Below are 23,623 nucleotides of genomic sequence, written 5' to 3'. Positions count from 1 at the left end.
TTTATCTCCCACGTTTATTCATTGTTTTGGTTCTTGTTTCAGGCACCAACGGATCCTCCGAAAAAGAAGCCAGACCCGGTGACATCAGAGACGGTGGTGTTCTGGGGGCTGCGGCTCTGGCAGGTCATCGGGGTCTTCGCCATCTTTGTCCTTGCAGTCAGTAAGTCTCGTTCTCCTGAAGTGTCCGAAGCTTCTCCCTGTTCTATCCGAAAACCCAATGCAGTAATTTCCTGGAATGGCCACCAGGGGGCAGTAGTGATGGGCACAGGCAGGTGGAGCTTTATGTGACCCTATGCACTGAGGACGGTCTATCCTGACTGGGGGTAACTGTGTAATACCGCCATACTGTGTAATACCGCCATACTGTGTAATACCGCCATACTGTGTGCACATAACGCGGTCATACTGTGTAATACCGCCATACTGTGTGCACATAACGCGGCCATGCACTGCACACATCACTCTGATACAAAAGCAACACCAAAGTTGTACAAACAGATAATTCACATTGTCTGGGACAGCCCAATGGGTGCACAGCTTAAACGCTACATTACCCGGTCCTGTCGCGATCCCCCCGATCCAGACGGTCCGATGAAGATGAAGTCCGAATCGATTCACGTAGCTCGTGTGCCCGATATCCTGCTGCTTCCACCTTCTTCTTCCTGTTGTATGTGAGTACTGATCTTGCGACACAATTTGAATTTTAAATCCCGTGCGTAGTCCATCGGGATTTGCGACGCATGAAAGTGGGTGCGATTGCGCCAAAATCCAATCGCGTGCACCAAAAACCCCTGTTAAATGCAGTGCAAAACGAAAATGTGGTCCGAGGAGCCTTAGTAAGGGTCAGGAAAGTTTCTGACTTATTAATAAATAGGGAGAGTCCCCGGAAAGTCTCTGGCTCTTGGTCAGGGTATGTGGGCGCAGCCCAACTGGGAGTAAAGTAGCAGCAGAAACTTATATACAATGCAAAGTACCTGTTAGGGGCCACAGCCCATCAGGGAATCATTCCTGCTGCTCTGGACCAAGATTAGGATCCGGGACCAGATCAGGATCCTGTGGGCAAACAGCAGCCGGCGGGGGACACCCGGTGAAAGTTCCAGGAACTGCAGGTACCTCAGCGTCCCCACGGGTCACCTGATATTCAGGGGGAGGATTGCTGTCTTCCAGGATATCGGCCTCTTCAGCGAGTTGCTCAGCAAGGCTTGAGACCATCCATGGGTCTAGCAATAAATAAATGTGAGTCTGCGACAGCTCCACAGCTCCTTCCAGCTCCAAATCTTCCTGGGCCGGGTCATCACCCCACCGGTAGGCAGCTGTTGGATGAGACTCCTCCGATGGACCATCTCCCGCCACTTGCGGCTGGAAAGACGGCTGGGATACTCCCCTGGACCTGCCCCGGCCCATGGATGACCATGGGACCCACACTGCCAATCACGGTAGACTGGGCACTCACGTGGGTCACCGCTAGGGGAGTTGCAGACCAGGAAGAAACGGGAGGTTCCTGCCAGTAGTCCTCCTCACTGAAGTCCTTATGGGCCTCATAGGTCTCCTTCTCTGGATTGTGGATCCGGATTACACCAGCCGCCCAGGGTCCTTTGGGTCTATCCTGCAGGGAGAACTCGATCCACTCCCCGGCCCTCAGGTTTTGGATTCACTCCTGCAGCTCAAGCTTCTTGATGGACTGGCGGGGAATGAAGACCTCCCGTCCAGTGAAACCTTGCTACCGGTCAAAGCAGCAGACTTGGCCTGTGGTCTGGTTACATTGGACCCAGGCGCCCTCCTTCGAATGGCTTGCCACAAACCGATGGGCCTCCTTCTCATGTCTGCATTGTTCAGATCCAGCGTCTCACCTCCGGTGTCGTGGGCCTTCTTTTATGGTGCAGGCTCGGGCTCCACAGGTGGGTAGGCAGGTGCCAGAACCGGAGGAGCAGCGGGAGCGGTGACGGCGTCTTCTGCCGCAGTAGGTCCTGGAAATGGCTCCAGAACAGGAGTTGGGGCCTTCCCACGTGGCACCGGCACGCGGGCCCTGTGCACCAGCATGGTAGCCGGAAGAGGGAGGAGATACCGCCGGGTAGTCCATGAAGCTTCGTCACTGACTGGAGGTAGGTCCTCATGACGGAGGCCTGGGTCATGCTTCAATGCAGCTGGTGTCCCACGAAGGATCTTCGGACTGGCTGGGCAGAGACCACGATGACTGTCTCTAAGGCTTCCAGGAACTCTGATTCCTCGGCAGAGGGTAGAGGTCTAGAACCAGACATGGTGCCGATGACCTCTTTGCTCTAAGTCCACGGAAGTTCTGGCGTTGGGTTGAGGTGTGGCAGGAAGTCCACCTTGTGCCAGAGGGTGGAGTCCTAGTTCCTCCCACCAAGAGCAGCTCTTGGCAGGCTCTATTTCCTTCTGCGCCACAGAGCCAGCAGGCAGGGTTGAGCATGGGCTGAGCTTGGTGAGTCACCTTGATTTCCCGCCAGTGAGGATTTTCTGGAGCTCCTTGCTGCGCCACACAGACTTCCAGAGATTAACTCTTTAGGCGCTGCAGTGCCGGATGTTGCAGAGCTGACAAAGCTCATTAGCAGGGATTATCCGCATGGGTGTTGGAGCAGCCCTAGGTAGCACATGGCAATGCAATACACAGTCTATGTTGTAGATCATAAATCACTTGGGCCTTAACCCGGATGGCAGCAGGGTTAAGCAGCACAGTCTTTATAAATCAACAGTCTGTAGTCGCAGTATAAGGCACAGAAGTAGATATCCTGTTCGTGACGCCACTTGCAACATCCCCTACCAGGGCCTAGCCTTTTCTTGGGGCCTGGAAGCAGCCGGGGGCCAGAATACCGGAGTGGCTGGCAGTTGTGGCTTAGGGTAGCCTGCTGTCACGGTGCTTGGTATGTGGACCGCAGGGCTATCTTACAGCCTGGCAGCGCTCCAGCAGGTGGTGTGTGCAAGAAATATGGAGGGAGAGGCTGATGTACTGGTTCTCCCTGGGGCAACCTGGATGATGGATGAGGAGCCCGTGGTGGTAACAGCTGTATCCAGGGATCAGATGGAGGCAACGTTGTGCAACTCACGGTTCTTTATTGAACAACAGCAGGCAATGGCACTAAATGGTCTCACAGCAGATTTGGATTCTGGTACTGGAGTGGTCACGGGGAGGAGTAAGTAAATGAGCCCCAATGTAGAGGTCGCTCTCCGGATACAATGTAGAGGTCGCTCTCCGGATACAATGTAGAGGTCGCTCTCCGGATACAATGTAGAGGTCGCTCTCCGGATACAATGGGGCAGATTTATCAAGCTGCCCATGGCAACCAATTACAGCTCAGCTTTCATTTTACCAGCGCTCATGAATATCTCAAAGGAGAGCTTTGATTGGTTGCCATGAGCAACTTAGAATATTCTGACTTTTAGACAGCTTGATAAATGTTCTCTCCTGATACACTGTAACAAGTCTTCTCCTCTTCTCCCCGTACAGTTATTACTCTCTGCTGCATCTTTAAGTGTCGCATCCCGAGGACTAAGAAAGAAATTGAGGCTCGCTATGCACAGCGCCAAGCGGGGAAGGACTATGCAGACAAACTGGAGTCAGTCCCCCCACTCAATGAGCTGACCGAGATCCCAGGAGGTAAGTCCTAGAGAAGAACCCAGCACGTGCTCAGGAAATGGGTTACAGTGTTGAAGGGGGGGGGGGGGGGCGTTTCGGGGCAGGTTTTATAAGGGGGGGGGGGGGGCACCTCACTATTTGCACATGAATTAATGAATTAATCTCTAAATGTACAGATCTGCTGTTGTACAGTAGAGACAGAATATTACAGACGTCTTGCTTCATGCTCAGGAGCCGGTTCCTTACTGTAAGAGCTGTGACTCTGTAGAATAGTCTCCTCAGGAGCCGGTTCTGTACTGTAAGAGCTGTGACTCTGTAGAATAGTCTCCTCAGGAGCCGGTTCTGTACTGTAAGAGCTGTGACTCTGTAGAATAGTCTCCTCAGGAGCCGGTTCCTTACTGTAAGAGCTGTGACTCTGTAGAATAGTCACCTCAGGAGCCGGTTCCTTACTGTAAAAGCTGTGACTCTGTAGAATAGTCTCCTCAGGAGCCGGTTCCTTACTGTAAGAGCTGTGATTCTGTAGAATAGTCTCCTCAGGAGCCGGTTCCTTACTGTAAGAGCTGTGATTCTGTAGAATAGTCTCCTCAGGAGCCGGTTCCTTACTGTAAGAGCTGTGATTCTGTAGAATAGTCTCCTCAGGAGCCGGTTCCTTACTGTAAGAGCTGTGACTCTGTAGAATAGTCTCCTCAGGAGCCGGTTCTGCACTGTAAGAGCTGTGACTCTGTAGAATGGTCTCCTCAGGAGCCGGTTCCTTACTGTAAGAGCTGTGACTCTGTAGAATAGTCTCCTCGGGAGCCGGTTCCTTACTGTAAGAGCTGTGACTCTGTAGAATAGTCTCCTCGGGAGCCGGTCCCTTACTGTAAGAGCTGTGACTCTGTAGAATAGTCTCCTCGGGAGCCGGTCCCTTACTGTAAGAGCTGTGACTCTGTAGAATAGTCTCCTCGGGAGCCGGTTCCTTACTGTAAGAGCTGTGACTCTGTAGAATAGTCTCCTCGGGAGCCGGTTCCTTACTGTAAGAGCTGTGACTCTGTAGAATAGTCTCCTCGGGAGCCGGTTCCTTACTGTAAGAGCTGTGACTCTGTAGAATAGTCTCCTCGGGAGCCGGTTCCTTACTGTAAGAGCTGTGACTCTGTAGAATAGTCTCCTCGGGAGCCGGTTCCTTACTGTAAGAGCTGTGACTCTGTAGAATAGTCTCCTCGGGAGCCGGTTCCTTCCTGTAAGAGCTGTGACTCTGTAGAATAGTCTCCTCGGGAGCCGGTTCCTTCCTGTAAGAGCTGTGACTCTGTAGAATAGTCTCCTCGGGAGCCGGTTCCTTACTGTAAGAGCTGTGACTCTGTAGAATAGTCTCCTCGGGAGCCGGTTCCTTACTGTAAGAGCTGTGACTCTGTAGAATAGTCTCCTCACTATTACATATGTGTTGTCTGTTCTATAACCTTCCGGATAATGATGGTGCTGACCTTTTCCTCCATGTGCAGGAGGATCCCCCACCCAGTGATGGCCGCCATATTGTGCTTGTATTGTTTTTATCTACTCATTTATTGGGTTTCTCTCTTGTAGCTCATCTCCATCCTTCTCCACATGAATACATATGAGCCTGTTCCCGGGAGGAGGGTCTCACATGTTTGTCTATATCCATCATCATTGTTACTGTGTGACCCCCTCGTGTCTTGCATCTAGTGTCTTCCCCTCCTCATCATTGGAACCTCCATTGTCACCTGGACTAAACGTGGAGGGATGGGATGGAGCAGGTTGTCATGTGAGTTGCTCACTGAGCATGTAGAGACCGAAGTCTGATGAATGTTGTACAGGAGCCTGAGAAACAGTATGGAGTAGTCCATTAATATTGTTGAAGTTTAGTCAATCAATCTAGTTGCCCATCGATGTAGTTGGAGGCGGGAGTGGCCCATCGATGAAGTTGGAGCTGGGAGTGGCCCATCGATGTGGCTGGAGAGGCGGGAGTGGCCCATCGATGTGGTTGGAGCTGGGAGTGGCCCATCGATGTAGTTGGAGCTGGGAGTGGCCCATCGATGTAGTTGGAGCTGGGAGTGGCCCATCGATGTAGTTGGAGAGGCGGGAGTGGCCCATCGAAGTAGCTGGAGAGGCGGGAGTGGCCCATCGATGTAGCTAGAGAGGCGGGAGTGGCCCATCGATGTAGCTGGAGAGGCGGGAGTGGCCCATCGATGTAGCTGGAGAGGCGGGAGTGGCCCATCGATGTAGCTGGAGAGGCGGGAGTGGCCCATCGATGTAGCTGGAGAGGCGGGAGTGGCCCATCGATGTGGCTGGAGAGGCGGGAGTGGCCCGTCGATGAGGCGGGAGTGGCCCGTCGATGTGGTTGGAGCTGGGAGTGGCCCGTCGATGTGGTTGGAGCTGGGAGTGGCCCATCGATGTAGTTGGAGCTGGGAGTGGCCCATCGATGTAGTTGGAGAGGCGGGAGTGGCCCATCGAAGTAGCTGGAGAGGCGGGAGTGGCCCATCGATGTAGCTGGAGAGGCGGGAGTGGCCCATCGATGTGGCTGGAGAGGCGGGAGTGGCCCGTCGATGAGGCGGGAGTGGCCCGTCGATGTGGCTGGAGCGGCGGGAGTGGCCCGTCGATGTGGCTGGAGCGGCGGGAGTGGCCCGTCGATGTGGCTGGAGAGGCGGGAGTGGCCCGTCGATGTGGCTGGAGAGGCGGGAGTGGCCCGTCGATGTGGCTGGAGAGGCGGGAGTGGCCCGTCGATGTGGCTGGAGAGGCGGGAGTGGCCCGTCGATGTGGCTGGAGAGGCGGGAGTGGCCCGTCGATGTGGCTGGAGAGGCGAGGGTCTCTCATGTGATTGTTTGTGGTTATTTTTCTGCTGTCCATTATGATCTGTCTCTGATTCCATCTTCTCTGTCTTTCTCTGACCTTCTTGTGTCTCTGCTTCTTCTCTGCTTCTCCTTCCTCCAGGTTCCTCTGAAAACCTGAGCACTCTCTCGGGCCAGGTGCAGTCTCGGTCGCACAGGGTCCTGCCTGTCGTCAAGGAAGAAGATGAGATGATCCTTCAAGGAAATCAATGACATCTTCTCCTCTTTCCAGACTCCTGTCATGAACTCTTCAGAAATTTTTCTATCCTTGAATCTTTCTTTCTGGAAATATTGTGGAGATATTAAAATTTGTTGAATGGCTAAAGATCAGTCCTGACACCTCGTCCTATGAGGGGCTTTCTCCTGCTTCTCAGTATGTTCTGTAGCTGTAGGAATAGGTATTTATGACCTCTCCCTGGCATGAAATGGCTGATAACAGAGAGTAATAGATTGTGTGGGATATTGCTCTGGTAAAGTCCAAATCAAGTGTTTTATTCACACTTCTTTGTCAAAACACAAATTCAGCCTCGGCCTGGACACATACAAAATACAAACTAAACCCTGCCCGGCCGAGCACTGCCTAATACAATAACAGCACCGAACTATCCGGGTACCAGGCTGCTGGGCACAAGCTCTTGGCCAGCAGTAATACAGGAGGCACTCAGTTACCTTTGCTGTGTGAACATGGTCCAGCCTTCAGCTCTCCAGGTAGATCCTCTCCTACAGCTTCTGGCCTGCAGACTAAATCAGGCTCCAACGAGGCCTGTGACCCTGCCCCTGTGACCCTGCCCCTGTGACCCTGCCCCTGTGACCCTGCCCCTGTGACCCTGCCTCTGTGGGCTATACAGAAACCCAGGAGCGAAGCCCAGATGGAATAGGAGTCCCACTACCAGCCTGCCCCTACTCCATAATAAGCAGCCCAGCACGGACATTACAGAGGTGTCTATGCTAGCGAGGCCAACACAGACCACACAGACTATTCCTGCTTACTATATGTCTAACACATTAACCCTTGGGTTACTGCAGACAAATCCAGGGCTTTTACCATGTACTTTTATCTGCCTGTAGGACAGATAGCGGTTCTCCCACACGACACCTCTCACTGTGTCACAGTGTATATATATATTACTGTTATGTGTGTGTGTGTGTGTGTGTGTGTGTATATGTACTGTTATGTGTGTGTGTGTGTGTGTGTGTGTGTGTGTATATGTATATACACACACACGTACATACACACACATAACAGTACATATACACACATATATATACATACAATACATAACACTGGCTGCAGAGAGCACAGAGCACAGCAGTGTGAGGTCTGATTACACATCTCTCCAGGGACAATACATAACACTGGCTGCAGAGAGCACAGAGCACAGCAGTGTGAGGTATGATTACACATCTCTCCAGGGACAATACATAACACTGGCTGCAGAGAGCACAGAGCACAGCAGTGTGAGGTGTGATTACACATCTCTCCAGGGACAATACATAACACTGGCTGCAGAGAGCACAGAGCACAGCAGTGTGAGGTGTGATTACACATCTCTCCAGGGACAATACATAACACTGGCTGCAGAGAGCACAGAGCACAGCAGTGTGAGGTCTGATTACACATATCTCCAGGGACAATACATAACACTGGCTGCAGAGAGCACAGAGCACAGCAGTGTGAGGTCTGATTACACATCTCTCCAGGGACAATACATAACACTGGCTGCAGAGAGCACAGAGCACAGCAGTGTGAGGTCTGATTACACATCTCTCCAGGGACAATACATAACACTGGCTGCAGAGAGCACAGAGCACAGCAGTGTGAGGTCTGATTACACATCTCTCCAGGGACAATACATAACACTGGCTGCAGAGAGCACAGAGCACAGCAGTGTGAGGTCTGATTACACATATCTCCAGGGACAATACATAACACTGGCTGCAGAGAGCACAGAGCACAGCAGTGTGAGGTCTGATTACACATATCTCCAGGGACAATACATAACACTGGCTGCAGAGAGCACAGAGCACAGCAGTGTGAGGTCTGATTACACATCTCTCCAGGGACAATACATAACACTGGCTGCAGAGAGCACAGAGCACAGCAGTGTGAGGTCTGATTACACATCTCTCCAGGGACAATACATAACACTGGCTGCAGAGAGCACAGAGCACAGCAGTGTGAGGTCTGATTACACATCTCTCCAGGGACAGTACATAACACTGGCTGCAGAGAGCACAGAGCACAGCAGTGTGAGGTCTGATTACACATCTCTCCAGAGACGATACATAACACTGGCTGCAGAGAGCACAGAGCACAGCAGTGTGAGGTCTGATTACACATCTCTCCAGAGACGATACATAACACTGGCTGCAGGGAGCACAGAGCACAGCAGTGTGAGGACAGGCCTGCAAAGTGTTTGGAGAAGCTATAGCCATGAATTTTCAGGCGTGGACCATTGCATGTGCAACATCCCCTACCGGGGCCTTTTCTTGGGGCCTGGAGACAGCCAGGGCCCAGAATACCGGAGTGGCAGGCAGTTGCGGCCTAGGGCGCGCTGGTGTCCCGGTGCTTGGTGTGGGGAGCGGAGGACTGTTCTACAGCCTGGCAGCTCTCCAGCAGGTGATGTGTGCAAGACATATGGAGGGAGAGGCTATGGTACTGGATCTCCCTGGGGCAACCCCTGAGTGTCTGTAAGATAAGTCCCTGGGTAATGGATGGGGGAGCCCGTGGTGGTAACAGCCATATCCAGGGATCAGACTGAGACAACATTGTGCAAAATAACTCACAGTTCTTTATTGAACAACCGGTAACAGGCAACGGGTCAAAACGGTCAACAGCAGATTCTGGTACTGGAGTGGTCGTGGAGAGGGTCAGGAATAGTGCACCAGCCTGGTAGTAGGTGCTGGGATGGAGCTGTGTTCACACTGTGGAAGCTGCAGCTCTGGATTAGAGTTTCCTGACTCTGGTCCTGGGATTGGTTTCTGTGTCATTACTCAAGGTGTACTGAACACTGTCTCTCTCTTCACTCAGACCATGTGCTCCCCCTGCACAGGGGTTTTATACCCCCCCCCCCCCCTGGTCAGGTGGTGGCTCCTCTCCAATCACACTCCAGTTTACAATACAGCCAACTGATTGGATAACATCTTATGACCATTTAGCTATTGCCTTTCCAGGTAGGACCTACAGCTACTATTACATAAGGACCAGGTTCTAGAACCTTCATAGAGGGCTCGTGACTCCCCCTAACAGCTCCTGACCTGGAGAGGGCGCTATTCGCATCTACCAGCCTGCCTATGTATTGGCCGGGGAGTTGAGTGCCCCCGAGGTAATTGAAAGAGCCGCCCACGGCTCGGCTATGGACTGGATGGGCAGGAAAACCAAAGCTGGCCAGCAGTATATGGCCCCCAGATGGTCCGTGCACACTACAGCATGTAGGGGTGCGGATGGTAAAGGGCACTCTAGGGTAAGTGCTGGATATGTGCAGTGCATGGGAGACAAACCGCCCACGGTCCTGGCTATAGGCACTGGGGTTGGTGTCGGACTGGGAACATAAATGAGGACGGTACAGTTGGTAACTAACGCCCTTAAATCAACTGTTTCTGGAAAGGTCCTGGAATCCACTCCCTGCACCAAGGCCTGAACATTTGTTCAGAAACTCTTCACTTAGGTGGCTTCATCATAAACATGAATGATACGTATAGAACATACGGTTTACCTGCCGTCTGACGGTCTTACCCCAGTGTATGTGTCACTATTTATGTGTATGTGTGTAGGTGTCACTATTTAAACACCCCCGGTCCCCTAAGGACCCGCGGTTTACAGAGGCCACACAATTACTGAGCTCAGGTTTTAGGCGTTCGACACAGTCTTGGCTACATACCTGCAAAGCATAAAGAAAAGGTTATATGCAAACCTATGTAAAGTATTACTACTATGGTTGTGCAAAAACAATAGTCACATTGGCTTTAAAACATTACATAACACTACTTGAAGCAGCGTGGCGACCCCTGGCAGAAAGATAGTAATGTCCATCTTCCTGTGGGAGAAAAAGCAAAAAATGCAAACAGAATGTCCATTTCCTAGAAAGAAAGGCATTAAGTGCAAATAGAATAAACTTTTTCCTTGGGGTAACCGACCATAAGTCTCTCAGAACTCTTGTTGGTAGAGCCCATTCTCTGGGCACAGTCCTTGATGTAGGAAAATGCAGGGCAATAAAAACTTAGGGCCTCCTCCTCAGATGAGGGACACAGTCCTCCTGCGTCAGCAGAGGTGGGTGCTATCATAGCTCAACTGGGGGAAAGTTCAGGAAAGTTTCTGACTTTAATAAATAACTGCAGAGTCCTAGGAGAGTCTCTGGCTTTGGGAGGGGAAATGGGCACAGCCAAACTGGGAGTAGAAAAATAAAGAAAAATATATACAATGAAGTAAGCTTCAGCCCATCAGGGAACTACTACTCACTGTCTGAGTCAGCCATAGGGGTGAGGACCTCAGGGTCTGAGAAATGTACCTGTTTGGGGTTATGTCCCCCGCGCTGGGACAGCTGGTACTCCTGCAGAAGTCTTCCCTCTTGTCCCCCATTGAGACCTCCAGAGTACCTGTTGGGAAATGATCACGGCCTCGTTGTCATCATCCTCTGAGTCAGGCACTGATGATGGAGTCGCAGGTGCCTCAGGTGCGATGAAGCAACAGGTTCAGGACCCAGGTCCAAGGGCAGCAGTACCAGGGAATGCTGCAGGAATGGCGTCTTCTCTGGAGTAGCGCTCACTGGGTTCGAGACAGTCACGAGTGTCAGGAGCGGAGGAAGTGGACCCTCTGAACCACCGCGGACGATGACACAAGCAAACACCTGGGACCAGAATTTAAGTGGCACACAGTCTTCACCAGAGCCGCCGCAAAGCTGGATGGTCTTGCTGCGGCGTGGTACCATCAGGTGATTCCACAGGTATGACTTTGCCTGCCATTCCTGTACCTCGAGGTCAAGGCAGGCAGCAGAAGCAGGAACGGGTCACAACAGGAAATCACAAAGACACAAAGCACGAAGATTTGACATGGTGTGATGGGAGAGGCAGGTTTAAGTAGCCTTCTGGGAAATGGCCAGCGCCAATTAACGGTGCGCTGATCCTTTAAATTTCCTGAAGCCTAAGAGAAGGGGACGCGTGCTCACAGGGCGAGGCTGGGAATCCAGAGCAGGGACAGGTAAGCAGTGCACTAGCGAGTACCGAGGGGCACGGGTGAGACCGCAACCCGCGATATGGGTCACGGGAGGACCCGTGACAGTACCCCCCCTTCAGCCTCCCCTTCTTCTTGGGCTGGATAAATCTCTGCAGGAGATCATGGTCCAGGATATTCTCAGGCTCCCAAGATCTCTCCTCCAGATCCCCTTTACCTCATGGGTGTCGGTGGAGTCAGCCACAGGAACAGGAGGGGGAGAAGTGGTTCAGGATGACAGGCTTGAGCAGGGAGACATGGAAGGAGTTCGGGATGCGCATGGTGGGAGGAAGGCGCAGCTTGTAGGACTCAGGATTGATGCAAGTCAGAACCTCGAAAGGACCCAGGAATCGTGGACTAAGCTTGTACCCAGGAATCTTCAGCCAGATGTAGCTGGAGGACAACCAGACCTTGTCACCAGGAGAGAAGACAGGAGGGGGCCTACGTCTCTTGTCAGCCTGGAGCTTGGTTCGGGCAGAAGCCTGTAACAAGGAAAGGCGAGTCTGCTCCCAGATGGACTTCAGATCTCGTACCAATTCCTCAACAGCAGGAAGGTCCAAGGACACAGGCATTGGAAGAGGAGGGCATGGATGCAGTCCATAATTGATAAAACATGGTGCAGAGCCGGCAGATGCAGGATCCAGGGAGTTATAGGAACACTATGGCAACAGAGTGGACTATTCCTCTTGACGGGAGGAAACAAAATGACCAGGATAGCAGCCCAGAGTCTGGTTCACTCTCTCCACCTGACCATTAGACTATGGGTGATAGGCAGAGGAAAAGTCCAATTTTACCTGGAGCTGGTTGCAGAGGGATCTCCAGAACTTAGACACATATTGAACCCCTCGATCAGACACAATGTGCAGAGGGAGACCATGCTGCCGGAAGATATGTTGAAAGAACAAGCTGGCAAGGCATGGAGCAGACGGAAGACCTGGAAGAGGGACAAAATGGGACATCTTAGAAAACCGGTCCGTCACCGCCAAGATGACGGTATTGTCAGAGGAAGGTGGAAGGTCTGTGACAAAGTCCATAGCCACGTGTGACCTCGGACACTGGATATTGGTAACGGAAGCAAGAGAATAGCCGGTTTCAGGTGGGAAGGCTTATTACTGGCACAGGAAGTGCAGGATCCCACAATATCCCGAACATCTTTGACCAAGTCAGGCCACCTGTAGTAGTGAGAGATGAGGGCCATGGAGCATTGCACCCCAGGGTGCCCAACCTGGCGCGAAGAATGTCCCTAAGACAAAAACCTCTTCCGCAGTGCAGGTCGGACATACGTCTTGCCAGGTGGAAGCTGCCGAAGATCCACCGGAGTGGCTACAACCAATTGTTCCAGAGAGATAATATACTAAGGAACTGGCTCTTCTCCAACTACATTGTAGGCTCATTATTTTCTGCAGGTCAAGAATGGATTAACAAATTGAAGCGTGGGAAGAAAAGTGAACAGCGGGCTTGCCTGAGATTAAGATGTTGTGCTGTCTGGAGATACAAGAGATTTTAATGATCTGTATATACGCAGAGCGGATGGCGAGCTCCCTCCAAAAAAATATTGTCATTCTTCCAGGGCAAGTCTGATGGCTAAATGTTCTCTATCCCCAATAGAGTAATTTCTCTCTGTGGGAGAAAAAGTTTAAGAAAAGAAACACGTGAGTGTTCAGCCCTCAGGCCCTTTCTGGGTGAGCACCGCCCCAGCACCTATGGAGGATGCATCCACCTCATGAAGAAAGGGCTTCTCTGCGTCAGGTCTAGTGAGAACAGGAGCCAAGGCAAAGGCAGACTTTAACTTTGAGAAGGCCTCTTCAGGCGTGGATTGGCCCCCTTCTTGGTTGAGCGCCATGATGGGAAACACCACAGTAGAGTTATGTGGAATAAACTGCCGGTAATAGTTTGCGAAGCTGAGGAACCTCTGGATGGCTCGTAGACCTTCTGGACGCGGCAGAATTGCAGACAGTTTAGCACGATCCATTTGGAGACCTTTGTCGGAAATTATGTAACTGAGGAAAGGAAGGCTTTGTTGGTGGAACTGACACTTCTCCAGCTTGGTGTAGAGACGATTAGCCCGTAGGCGAACAAGAACTTGCCGTATGTGAGACTGGTGGGTCTCAAGGTCTGGGGAGAACACCAAAATGTCGTCTAGATAAACCACGACACAAGTATACAGCAGATCATTTAAGATGTCATTGATGAATTCCTGGAGGACAGCTGGAGCATTACAATGTCCAATGGCATCACAAGATATTAGAAATGTCCATCTCGGGTGTTAAATGCTGTCTTCCGTTTTGTCACCCTTGCTGATCCGGGTGAGGTTGTAGGCCCCACGAAGGTCCAGCTTGGAGAAAATCTTGGAACCACGCAGGCGGTCAAACAGCTCTGTGATCAACTGCAGAGGGTAGCGGTTCTTAACTGTGATCTTGTTAAGTCCGCGATAATCAATGCAAGGACGCAAGGAGCCATCCTTCTTGGTCACAAAAAGGAACCCTGCACCAGCTGGAGAGGAGGACTTACATATAAACCCTCTCTGCAGGTTTTCTTTAACATACTCTGACATGGCAGCGGTCTTGGGTATGGAGAGAGGGCGCACCCAACCCCGGGGAGGAGAGGTACCCAGCATCAGCTCTATAGGGCAGTCGTATGGACGATGTGGCGGCAATGTCTCTGCCTGCTTCTTGGAGAAAACGTCGGCAAAGTCCTGGTAACACATTGGTAGGCCATCCAAAGACTTGGGAATCACTGGTAGAGACGCCACCAAGCTGCGAGACTGACACTCTGGACTCCAATGAAAAACTTCCCCCGTCATCCAGTTGAGAACAGGTGCATGGAGCTGCAGCACCGGAAGACCGGAGAGACGAGGTAGAGCATGGCAGCACGTAGAATGACAGTCTCTCCTTATGCAAAACACCGACCTGCAGGGAATTTGGCTTGGTGCTCGGAGAGGATTTGTCCGCTGACCGATGTGATGACACGAGGCTTCTCGAGAAGGACCACAGGGATGTGATGCCGGAAGACCAAAGTGGCATCCACGAAGTTCCCTGAAGAACCGGAGTCCAAGAAAGCAGAGATCTGGATCTGGTTGCAGGTGCCAATGCTGAGAAGCACATGAATAGTCAGGTGTGGAGAAGCTTTGCTTACACCTAGGGACGCTTCTCCCTAGAACCCTAGGTGCTGGCATTTCCCCCGACGTTGGGGATGGACAGGACAAGAACTAATGAAGTGCTCAGGACTGGAACAAAACAGACAGGGGTCCCCCTGACGTCTTCTGAAACGCTCCTGGGAGAAAAGTCTGGCTGTGTCCACCTGCATAGGCTCGTCTGCAGATGGTATGGCCAGAGGCTGGAGCCAGGTGAGGTAGACGTCGTGGATGGACTTGGGGTTGCTCGTGGCGTAACTCTTAGGCAAACTCCATAAACTGCATGTCAATCCAGGTGGCTAGGGTGATGAGACCACTCAGGGAAGAGGGCAGGTCACAAGCGGTCAAAGCGTCCTTAACGTGAGAAGAGAGTCCCTTTTTGAATGTTGTGGACAGGGCCGCATCATTCCAGGAGAGTTCCAAGGCAGACGAGTTTTCCTGCGCAGCTGAATATGCAGAGGAGGCCCGTGCTGGTTCTTCGAACATGGACCGGAATTCCGCAGAAATGCCGTGTGAGTAGTCATGACCGGATCGTTTCTGTCCTAAAGAGGCGTAGCCCAGGCCAGGGCTTTCTCAGAGGAGACTGATGATAAATGTCACCTTGGATCGCTCCATGACAAATTGAGATGGCATGAGTTCAATGTACAGGGAGCACTGGGTGATCGAACCCCTGCACAGTTTGGGATCCCCATCATACTTCTTGGGCATAGATAGTTGTAGTCTAGGTTCAACTGCAGGCAGGCTAACCCGAGCAGCAGGAGAAGCCGCAGGAGGAGCTTGACGCTGTGGCTGAATTGTAGCTGTAACATGGCGGTGACTTGTCCTAGCTTTTCACCTTCACCTAGCGCAACAATCTGCTGGGACTGCTGGACCATGATGGTGGTAAGATCGGACTGAAAAGGTAGTGGAACCTCAGCGGGATCCATAGCCGGGATCGGGAGTGGTGGATCCTCTGAACCACCGCGGATGATGACACAAGCCAACACCTGGGACCGGAATCTAGTGGCACCCAGTCTTCACCAGAGCCCGCCGCAAAGCAGGATGGACTTGCTGCGGCATGGTGCCACCAGGTCGTTACACAGGCGTGACTTGTCCATGGTGGCAGCCGAGGTCGAGGTACAGGCAGGCAATCTTGTAGTCGGGGGAAAGGCAGGAGGTAAGGATGGGCAGCATGGGATCAGAGTTGGGAACATAGCAATAGGTCAAGCCAAGCAGCAGTGAGGAGCGTAATCAGGAATGGAACCGGTGTCACAACAGGAAATCACAATAATAGTGCAGGGCATCAGACAAAGCTTTCTCCAAAGCATAAGGCACGAAGATCTGGCAAGGTATGAAGATAGAGGCAGGTTCAAACAGCCTTCTGGGAAATGGCCAGCAGCAATTAGCAGTGCGCTGGCCCTTTTAGATTTCCAGAAACCCGCCCTAGGAGAAGGGGGTGCGTGCGCACGTGCCGAGGAGGGGAATCTGGAGCGTGGACAGGAAAGCAGCGTGGGCGCTGCACCAGCAGGAACTGACGGGCACAGGTGAGCCCACGACCCGTGATATGGGTCGCGGGAACACCCATGATAACAAGGTCAATAAAACTGGCGTTGACGAACACAGAGGGTCTCTTGGACTGGTTGTTGGGGTAGGAGGACTTGACACGGGGGTTAGGGATCAAAGACATCTCTTCAGGCGATTCCTGTATACCCGGAGTATTGGACGGTCTCAGCTTGAAATCTCGTAGACTTCAGGTGAGAGACTGTCCCTAACTAGGTATGGCTCACGCTCCCAACACCCATCTAGCTTACTGGTGGGATGTTTGTTCTGTAGCCACACTTGTTCCCCAGGGGCAAGAGGCTCTGCACAGGCATGGTGGTCAAAGTCTCTCTTTATTTTGTCTCGGGCCTCCTCTACCCGTAGATCCACAATTTCCCTGGCATCCACCAGGCGCCTCTGGTGTTCCTGGACCCAATCAGTCTGGGGAAGCAGAGATTGGGAATCAGGGGCTTCCAGGTCCAATACCATATCTGCGGGGAGATGGCCATGTCTCCCGAACATTAGGTAATAGGGAATGTATCCGGTGGAGCAATGGGTGGTATTATAGTACAGGTATACTAGCTCCGGTAGAAGCTTGGCCAGTCAGCTGTTTTTGCAGGGGTCAGAGTTCTCAGAATGTTAATGAGGATCTGGTTAATTTTCTCACAGAGTCCATTACCCTGCGGGTAATCCCTGTGTATCCAGGGATCAGAGGCAACATTGTGCAACTCAACTCACGGTTCTTGAACAACAGGTAGCAGGCAACGGGCCTAAACGGTTAACAGCAGATTCCGGTACTGGAGAGGTCATGGAGAGGGTCCTCAGGAATAAGACACCAGCCTGGTAGTAGATGCTGGGATAATGGAGATGGAGCTGTGTCCAGACTGTGGAAGCTGCAGATCTGGGTTAGAATCTCCTGACTCAGTTCCTGGGATTGGGTTCTGTGACAGCACTGAAGGTGCGCTACACACTGACCCTCTGTTCACTCAGACTCTGCAGACTGGACCAAGACCATGAGCTCCCCCAGCACAGGAGTTTTATACTCCCCATGGTCAGGTGATAGCTCCTCTCCAATCACACTCCCGTTTACAATCCAGCCACATAATTGGATAACATCTTGCACCCATTTAACTATTGCCTTTCCAGGTAGGACCTACAGCTGCTATTACATAAGGACCAGGTTCTAGAACCTTCATAGAGGGCTCACGACTCCCCCTAACAGCTCCTGAGCTGGAGAGGGCGCTATTCGCAACTACCAGGCTGCCTGTGTATTGGCCGGGCTGTTGCACATGGACCCCCCTGTGTAGACTCCTGAATGTTTATTTTTGGGTGTATTCCGTGTCTATTCGGCCTCTGGATATGTCTCGCTGACAGATGTGCCGCGAAATGTCTGGTTTAGGGCCAAGATTCATTAAATTAGTTTATAAAGAAAAATAAGCAAATCTCAACCTAAAAATACTCCCCTGCGGTCAGCGGACGTCCTGCGGGTGTGTTATATTCATCAGATCTTATGACATTCGGGGTGGTGGAGGTGTACAGGTACTATATGGAAGTATTATCAGACATTGTATGGAGAATACAGGTACTATATGGAAGTATTATCAGACATAGTATGGAGAATACAGGTACTATATGGAAGTATTATCAGACATTGTATGGAGAATACAGGTACTATATGGAAGTATTATCAGACATTGTATGGAGAATACAGGTACTATATGGAAGTATTATCAGACATTGTATGGAGAATACAGGTACTATATACTGTGTGGTAGTATTATGAATACACTACTAGACCCTGTGATACTGTGTATGGTACAATATCTGGGATGTGTGGCCCCTGCAGGTTCTGTTTCTGGGGCCATTCAAGAAAATAGCAGCCGACATCTGAGCACAACAAGTGGAAGAACGTGGTCACAATATCTGAGTTGATGTCCCAGGATGCTTTAGGTCGCATTTTGAAACCTCCCCCATCCTGTATCTTGTGCCCCGGGGTCTACTTTGTCCCTGGTCTGGTACCTGGGGTCTCCCTTGTCCCTGGTCTGGTACCTGGGGTCTCCATTGTCCCTGCTCTGGTACCTGGGGTCTCCATTGTCCCTGGTCTGTTACCTGGGGTCTCCCTTGTCCCTGTATCTTGTGCCCCGGGGTCTCCCTTGTCCCTAGTGTGGTACCTGGGGTCTCCATTGTCCCTGGTCTGGTACCTGGGGTCTCCCTTGTCCCTGGTCTGGTACCTGGGGTCTCCCTTGTCCCTAGTGTGGTACCTGGAGTCTCCATTGTCCCTGGTCTGGTACCTGGGGTCTCCCTTGTCCCTGGTCTGGTACCTGGGGTCTCCCTTGTCCCTGGTCTGGTACCTGGGGTCTCCCTTGTCCCTGGTCTGGTACCTGGGGTCTCCATTGTCCCTGGTCTGGTACCTGGGGTCTCCCTTGTCCCTGGTCTGGTACCTGGGGTCTCCCTTGTCCCTGGTCTGGTACCTGGGGTCTCCATTGTCCCTGGTCTGGTACCTGGGGTCTCCCTTGTCCCTGGTCTGGTACCTGGGGTCTCCCTTGTCCCTGGTCTGGTACCTGGGGTCTCCCTTGTCCCTGGTCTGGTACCTGGGGTCTCCCTTGTCCCTGGTCTGGTACCTGGGGTCTCCCTTGTCCCTGGTCTGGTACCTGGGGTCTCCCTTGTCCCTGGTCTGGTAACTGGGGTCTCCATTGTCCCTGGTCTGGTACCTGGGGTCTCCATTGTCCCTGGTCTGGTACCTGGGGTCTCCATTGTCCCTGGTCTGGTACCTGGGGTCTCCATTGTCCCTGGTCTGGTACCTGGGGTCTCCATTGTCCCTGGTCTGGTACCTGGGGTCTCCATTGTCCCTGGTCTGGTACCTGGGGTCTCCCTTGTCCCTGGTCTGCTACCTGGGGTCTCCCTTGTCCCTGGTCTGCTACCTGGGGTCTCCCTGTTTCTGATTCATTGTTGGGGGGTTCCCCAGTAAATAAAATGTACGATAAACATTGTTTATATTATATTTCTTGCTTGTAAATTTTTGATTCTTTGTAAATTCTTCTCTTTCCTTTCGTCTAACAATACAATTTTGTTTCATGTTTCTCCAGCTCCAAAGAAAGAGCCAAAGAAGGAAGAAGTAGCCACAGTGTCTGGGAAAGTAGACGCTGAAGATTCCAAGAAGGGAGGCAAGAAGAAAGAAGGAGAGAAAGGAAAGGAAGAAGCAAAAGACGGAAAGAACAAAGGAGAAGGGAAGGAGGACAAAGATGGCGGAAAGAAGAAGGAAGGAGACAAGGGAGGAGCTGACAAGAAGAGCGGGAAAGACTCTGGTGCTAAGGGGGGAGGAGACTCCAAAGCGGGTGGCAAAGGGGGAGGAGACTCCAAAGCCGGTGGCAAGGGGGGAGGAGACTCCAAAGCCGGTGGCAAGGGGGGAGGAGACTCCAAAGCCGGTGGCAAAGGGGGAGGAGACACCAAAGCTGGTGGTAAAGGGGGAGGAGATGCCAAATCTGGAGGTAAGGGGGGAGAATTGAAGAAACCACCTGCAAAAAAGTAAGGACTACGACCCTAAACTCTGCTGCCAAGTGAGCGTCCGGACTCCATGTTCTCTACCCAGTATTTATCTTCTAGATAATAACTTTGAGTTATTTGGCCAAAGGGTGAAATATTTTTTGTACTGTAAATTTAAGAAAATGAAGATGAAGGGTGAAAATCTTTTCAGCCTTGAATTGTCAACGACTGCGTCGCCAAGAATCACTCATAATGTGCAAAATTAGCGACCAGGGACGGAGGCTTCTGTCTTGGGATTTTTAGGGAAGATGATTTGTAGAAGGTTCTGTAATCCAGAATATAGTTCTAGAGCTGATTTCTGTCTACACGACCATCCATATCTGTATGACCACACCCATATGGGGCACAGAGGTGGCACCTACTCTGGGGATCCTTGGAGGCACCAGGTTAAATGTTTCTGGATGTTCACGCTCCATCAAGCTCTGGGAAATAGACCCCGGTAGCCTCCAAGTGGTCTGACAAAATGACAACGGGCAGTAGATGGGGACATCACACTATGGGGCACACTTACTAAGGGTCCGTCAGGCGCATTTCCTGAATTTTTCTGATTTGTCCTTAATTTCCCCCGGGTTTTTGACGCACGTGATCGGATTGTGGCGCATCGGCGCCGGCTTTCATGCAACAGAAATCGGGGGGTTATGCCGTCAGAAAAATTGACTGATTGGGACAAACCGCAGAATTTAACTTTCAAAACTGTGTTGCAAGATCAGCACTTACATGCAACAGGAATAAGAAGGTGAACTCCTGGGACCTGAGCGGGGAAGCAACACATGAAGGAAATTGGACGCACGATCTTAGTGAATCGCGACAGCTCCGAATCCTCGGCGGACATTCCGGATCAACTGCGTCAACGGAACGGGTAAGTAATAGTGCCCCTATGTGTGTAGTGCACTATGTGCAGGGTCCTGTGTACTATGTGCAGGGTGTGTACTATGTGCAGGGTGTGTACTATGTGCAGGGGGTGTGTACTATGTGCAGTGTCCTGTGTTGTGTGCAGGGGGTGTACTATGTGCAGGGGGTGTGTACTATGTGCAGCCATAGTACACAGCCATACATGGAGCTACAGCCACAGTACACAGCCGTACATGGAGCTACAGCCACAGTACACAGCCGGACATGGAGCTACAGCCACAGTACACAGCCAGACATGGAGCTACAGCCGCAGTACACAGCCACACATGGAGCTACAGCCACAGTACACAACCATACATGGAGCTACAGCCACACATGGAGCTACAGCCACAGTACACAACCATACATGGAGCTACTGCCACAGTACACAGCCATACATGGAGCTACAGCCACAGTACACAACCATACATGGAGCTACAGCCAGAGTACACAGCCACACATGGAGCTACAGCCGCAGTACACAGCCACACATGGAGCTACAGCTACAGTACACAGCCATACACGGAGCTACAGCAGCAGTACACAGCCATACATGGAGCTACAGCCACAGTACACAGCCATACATGGAGCTACAGCCACAGAACACAGCCATACATGGAGCTACAGCCACAGTACACAGCCATACATGGAGCTACAGCCACAGTACACAGCCATACATGGAGCTACAGCCACAGTACACAGCCATACATGGAGCTACAGCCACAGAACACAGCCATACATGGAGCTACAGCCACAGTACACAGCCATACATGGAGCTACAGCCACAGTACACAGCCATACATGGAGCTACAGCCACAGTACACAGCCATACATGGAGCTACAGCCACAGAACACAGCCATACATGGAGCTACAGCCACAGTACACAGCCATACATGGAGCTACAGCCACAGTACACAGCCATACATGGAGCTACAGCCACAGTACACAACCATACATGGAGCTACAGCCACACATGGAGCTACAGCCACAGTACACAACCATACATGGAGCTACAGCCACAGTACACAGCCATACATGGAGCTACAGGCGCAGTACACAGCCACACATGGAGCTACAGCCACAGTACACAGCCATACATGGAGCTACAGCCACAGTACACAGCCATACATGGAGCTACAGGAGCAGTATACAGCCATACATGGAGCTACAGCAGCAGTACACAGCCATACATGGAACTACAGCCACAGTACACAGCCATACATGGAGCTACAGCCACAGTACACAGCCATACATGAAGCTACTGCCACAGTACACAGCCATACATGGTGCTACAGCCGCAGTACACAGCCATACATGGAGCTACAGCCACAGTACACAGCCATACATGGAGCTACAGCCGCAGTACACAGCCATACATGGAGCTACAGCCGCAGTACACAGCCATACATGGAGCTACAGCCGCAGTACACAGCCATACATGGAGCTACAGCCACAGTACACAGCCATACATGGGGAAAAAGCCACAGTACACAGCCATATATGGAGCTACAGCCACAGTACACAGCCATACAGGGAGCTACAGCCACATTACACAGCCATACATGGAGCTTCAGCCACAGTACCCAGCCCTACATGGAGCTACAGCTGCAGTACACAGCCATACAGGGAGCTACAGCCACAGTACACAGTCATACATGTAGCTACAGCTGCAGTACACGGCCATACATGGAGCTACAGACACAGTACACAGTCATTCATGCAGCTACAGCCACAGTACACAGCCATACATGGAGCTACAGCCACAGTACACAGCCATACATGTAGCTACAGCTGCAGTACACGGCCATACATGGAGCTACAGACACAGTACACAGTCATTCATGCAGCTACAGCCACAGTACACAGCCATACATGGAGCTACAGCCACAGTACACAGCCATACATGGAGCTCCAGCCACAGTACACAGCCATACATGGAGCTACATATACAGTACACAGCCATACATGGAGATACAGCCACAGTACACAGCCATACATGGAGCTACATATACAGTACACAGCCATACATGGAGATACAGCCACAGTACACAGCCATACATGGAGCTACAGGAGCAGTACATAGCCATACATGGAGCTACAGCCACAGTACACAGCCATACATGGAGCTACAGGCACAGTACACCGCTTTACATGGAGCTACAACCGCAGTACACAGCCATTCATGGGGCTACAGCAGCAGTACACAGCCATAAATGGAGCTACAGCCACAGAACACAGCCACACATGGAGCTACAGCCGCAGTACACAGCCATACATGCGGTTACAGCCACAGTACACAGCCATACATGGAGCTACAGCCACAGTACACAGCCATACATGGTGCTACAGCCGCAGTACACAGCCATACATGGAGCTACAGCCAGAGTACACAGCCATACATGGAGCTACAGCTACAGTACACAGCCACACACGGAGCTACAGCAGCAGTACACAGCCATACATGGAGCTACAGCCACAGTACACAACCATACATGGAGCTACAGCCACACATGGAGCTACAGCCACAGTACACAGCCATACATGGAGCTACAGCCACAGTACACAGCCGTACATGGAGCTACAGCCACAGTACACAGCCGTACATGGAGCTACAGCCACAGTACACAGCCACACATGGAGCTACAGCCGCAGTACACAACCATACATGGAGCTACTGCCACAGTACACAGCCATACATGGAGCTACAGCCACAGTACACAACCATACATGGAGCTACAGCCAGAGTACACAGCCACACATGGAGCTACAGCCGCAGTACACAGCCACACATGGAGCTACAGCTACAGTACACAGCCATACACGGAGCTACAGCAGCAGTACACAGCCATACATGGAGCTACAGCCACAGTACACAACCATACATGGAGCTACAGCCACACATGGAGCTACAGCC

The 23,623-nt window shown here is 51.8% G+C and overlaps 1 protein-coding gene across 2 annotated transcripts in view; it reads left to right on the top strand.

Moving 5' to 3' along the window:
* The window catches only part of LOC140133885 (transmembrane inner ear expressed protein-like), a 55,743-nt gene extending 35,670 nt beyond the window's left edge, over nucleotides 1-20,073 (top strand). The window contains exons 2-4 of one of the 2 annotated variants that reach the window (XM_072154563.1): nucleotides 43-160; nucleotides 3,467-3,616; nucleotides 19,361-20,073. In XM_072154563.1, the coding sequence (XP_072010664.1) occupies nucleotides 43-160; nucleotides 3,467-3,616; nucleotides 19,361-19,803 (711 nt within the window). In that variant the 3' untranslated portion in view covers nucleotides 19,804-20,073. Of the gene's footprint in view, nucleotides 1-42; nucleotides 161-3,466; nucleotides 3,617-6,517; nucleotides 6,736-19,360 lie in introns of those variants that run through there. The other variant, XM_072154564.1, reaches the window with a different exon arrangement.
* Nucleotides 20,074-23,623: the final 3,550 nt, after the last annotated feature.

The sequence above is a fragment of the Engystomops pustulosus genome, chromosome 5, assembly GCF_040894005.1.
Source record: "Engystomops pustulosus chromosome 5, aEngPut4.maternal, whole genome shotgun sequence".
Taxonomy (NCBI): domain Eukaryota; kingdom Metazoa; phylum Chordata; class Amphibia; order Anura; family Leptodactylidae; genus Engystomops; species Engystomops pustulosus.
The sequence above is the reverse complement of the archived record's forward strand: the minus strand, read 5'-3'. Positions and strand labels throughout refer to the sequence as shown.